This window comes from Sciurus carolinensis, chromosome 12, assembly GCF_902686445.1.
Source record: "Sciurus carolinensis chromosome 12, mSciCar1.2, whole genome shotgun sequence".
Classification (NCBI taxonomy): Eukaryota; Metazoa; Chordata; class Mammalia; order Rodentia; family Sciuridae; genus Sciurus; species Sciurus carolinensis.
Window position 1 is genome coordinate 51,477,141 of NC_062224.1, and position 3,798 is coordinate 51,480,938.

The following is a 3,798-nucleotide window of genomic DNA, read 5'->3' on the forward strand; positions in this document are numbered from 1 at the left end:
CTAACCACCATCTAACAATTTCTGCTCATTTTTAATACTACATCTAGATTTATGATAGTATATATTCTCTGCATGAGATGGATGCTCCTCCTCACCCTCAGCACTTAGGGTTGAACCCAGGGGTATTCTATCACTGAGCCACAACCCCAGTTAAGCATAAAGGAATGACATTTACTTTTCTTATAAAAACTATTCACATAATTTATGCACTAAAATAATGTAATTAAAAATTTTAACAGTACACAAAATTTTTAAAGCACATTTTTACACCGTATATCCCGGAAGACTGTTTATTACTAACTCACAGATATCTTTGTATTGCTTTGTAATTCTTAGTGAACCAATGTCATCCTCTTCTTCAAAATGATCTGATATACTGCCATCCAGAACGTTTAGTTCCAGTTCTGACAAATTAGAGGGTAGGTAAGAATTCACTTGAGATGTTCATGGCGATGGGCTTTTTTTTCTGACCATTTGCAACCAGTTTCTGCTTTAACTTTCATAGAGAAGTCTTGATCTCTTTTTTTACCCTTAAGAGTTATGCCTACTATTTTGGTCTATCTGGCTTTCTTTTTCCTCAGTCCCGTGGGATGAAGATAAATTACTGGTGGAGTTACTAGATGCCTTCTCCACGATTTTATCCCCAGTCTTTGAAAGATGCCTTCTCTTTTGTGAGAGTACTGGTGATCCAGTCGAAAAGGGTGGGCTAAGAACTCTTTTCACTGCAACTTTTCCTTGAGGGTTGTCTTGCTCCACTAGACCTACTGTTACATGAAATTTCTGCCCCTGGACTGCTATCATGAGTTTACAGTGCTCTTGCTGGTCTCCTCAGTGGTGTAGAAGTCTTCCGAAGAGCAAGGGCTGGTGAAATCATCTGAATACTTCAGTTCTGAGATGCTTTCATGGCAACTATTTTCACTCATTTCAGCAGGAACATCATAATCTGTGGTTCTGACCTGCCAATCATCTATTTCTTTATTTACAATTCTGTCAGCAACAGCATCCTGTTGGAAAACACATGGACTTTGGACTCTGGTTTCCAGTTTTCCTTACAAAATATTTGTAGGAGTCAATCTTCTTGGAATAATGGGATTTGCAGGACTCATAATTCTTCCCAATGAACCACTGCTGGTTCTGTTTTCACCACAATCTTTTTTCTTTTGTCTTTTTTCTTTAGTTGTGCTGGGCTCATCAAAGATTTCACTAATTTGCCTTGAGGTATCACTATTTTCAGAAGAAGATGCACCTGAAACTAAATACTTATCTCTAGGCAGCTGATGTGGCTTCTTTGTTCTGCAAAGCTGAATACTTTAGAGGATGGGATTCTGAATTTTGTACTTATACCAAACGTCTGTGCTTGCATTTTTCTGTACTATTCTCTCTTCATGTACTACTAATATGTCAGGATTTGTCTGCTTTAAAAGGAGTCTGAGTGTATTTGTTAGGCCATAAAGTAGACGCCCCCTAGTCACCCTTTTTTGACAGTTGCCACTGTTCTCAAAATATTTACCTTTCTTAAGGTTTTCAACTTGGTTCTTTCTACACTGAAGGCTCACTAACTTTTCATGGTTCCCCACTGAAAACTTATCCTTCTTAGATTCAGACTGACATATGGATTTGGCACAAGATTCTGGTACCTTCTTATCCTCGGTTCTATACATCCAGGCTAAGTGGGGATGCACATGAGTTGGACTCGCCATGCGTTGGCTGTATAACAAGGACAGCTCAATTAACAAAGCATTCAGCAAAGGAAGCTGCCTTATTGTATTGACTGTATTTTGCTCAGTTTGAGGGCGACATGTAGATTCGTTAAGGGCTCCTACATCCTGACTCCCTGGTGAACTCAAAAGCACCGCAGGAGTCTCCTGTGTTGCAGAATCTGTACCTTTTGGAGGGCTCAGATGTGTTCCCGCAAGGCATCACCCAGCTTCTCAGGTCCGTTCCTTTAGGGCTCAATGGTGATTTTGACGCTTGCAGGAAGCGTCCTTTCTTGGGTAAAGTGAGTGTAATACAGAGGAGGAGGGCAAAAGGTGTTGGTTTCCAGGTCCAGCCCGGCGTCTTCCTCGCTGCAGGTGCTGATGGTGCTGACACTGCAGCCTCCGCAGGGCCAGGTTTGCTGTTCTCCGCGGAGCCCGCACGGGCAGAGCTGGGGGCTCCTTCCCGCACCACGGCGGGGTCCAGGGCGGCCGGGGCCGCGTCCTGGGGGCCGAGGTCCGGGTTCCGGTCCGCGGGGTCCCGGGGGCCGCGGTCCGGGGCGCCGAGGGGGCAGGGCGAGCCGGCGGGGTCACGGGCGCGTCCGTCTAGCTCCGACAGGCGGCAGAACAGCGCCAGGTCACCAATGCGCCGGCCCGTCGGGTCCAGTAGGGCGAAGGTGCCCCGGGTGCGGGGCCGCGGGCAGCTGGTAGCCGGACGTCGCAGGCGCCCAGCAGGCGCGGCGCGGGCGGCTTGGACGCGGCCGAGCAGCTGCAGCAGCGCGGCGCGCAGCCGCAGGCGGCTCAGGGCGGCTGGACGCAGGCAGAACACGCAGGCGTTGCCGAGCCCGAAGCCCAGGGCGCCGCCGGGCAGCACGGTGGGCCTGGTGGGCGCATGAACCAGAAGTGGTGGGAAGTCCAGCAGCCGGAAGGCAACGGCGGGGCCGGGCGGCGGCGCGGCTGCCAGGCGCACCTAGTCCACCAGAAGCTCCAGCGAGAAGAACAGCTCAACCGCCATCCCGGTTGCCAGGCAGCGCAGCCGCCAGAAGTGGCAGGTGCACGCTCTCGCGAGACCCGAGGAGGTGACCGGAAGTCTCTCGAGACTGGGTCTGCCAGCTGCCAGGTCCTGGAGCGTGGGTTCCTGGTCGCTGGGTGGACGCCGAGGCCCGGGGAAGAGCAGGGTTTTAACGACAGGTCCCATGTAACCCGGGGTCGGGCCAGACGCTGAAGTGAGCAGGGCCCTCCGTGACCCCGCAGGACCGACGGCGCGGCCACGTGCGGACAGCCGCCTTAGGGGAGCCCCTTCCTGCCCAGATCTCACCGCCCGCGCTGCCCACGCCGCCTGCGCCGCTGCAGCTGGCATCCCGGTCGATGTGGGACAGCCACTCGGGTCAGACCTCATGCCCACCCTGAAGTCCGACCAGTGACGTGCGAGGTGTGTTCAGCCAGAACCCGAACTCCAGGATCCTGTGAGGTCTCTTCGGCCAGCATCCCTCACCCTCCAGGAGTGCAAACCCACCGCCGTGAGGCAGTCAGGACTGGAAGGGCTTGCTGCCAGGAACTGAGGAAAGAAGAGCCTGTGTGGAGCTACTTAGGAGGAAATGGAGTTCAATCTCCTTATTTGGAATACAGACAGTCCCCAACTTGGAATTTGTCTTATTTTGTTTTGATCTTACAATAGTGGGAAAGTTTGACCATACAACCATTGTTTTATAAAGTATTGAATCAATTACATAAAATATTTGGCGCTTGATTATAAACTGGGCTTTGCCTTAGGGGATTTTGCCCTACTGCGGTCGGCTCTTCTGAGCACGTCTGCACCAGGCATGGTAAGCTACAGTGCCGCAGGTTAGGGGTGACATTTTCAGCCTACAGTGAGTACCTCAGGAGGTAACTTCATGGTGAGTTGAGGACTGCCTGTTCTCTTGACAGTAGTGCTTCCATTCCCCATGTAAAAGTATATAACAAGAAGGTGAGGATTTAATAAATAGCTAAATTAAGACAATTCTAAGAGGAACTTTTTTAAAAGATGGAAACAATCTGCAGTTTTAAATTCAAAAACATGAAACAGCAAAGTCAGAGCCCTCAACCATAGTTTAAAACCCGT

At 50.2% G+C, this 3,798-nt stretch overlaps 1 protein-coding gene across 1 annotated transcript; it reads right to left on the reverse strand.

Annotated features, from left to right (window-relative positions):
* Positions 1–1,029: 1,029 nt before the first annotated feature.
* Positions 1,030–3,054, reverse strand: LOC124961305 (microtubule-associated protein 10-like). Its single transcript, XM_047519935.1, is given in 4 exon segments — positions 1,030–1,918; positions 1,921–2,116; positions 2,167–2,664; positions 2,704–3,054. Coding segments are annotated over 4 exon segments (1,653 nt in total). The 3' UTR covers positions 1,030–1,310.
* Positions 3,055–3,798: the final 744 nt, after the last annotated feature.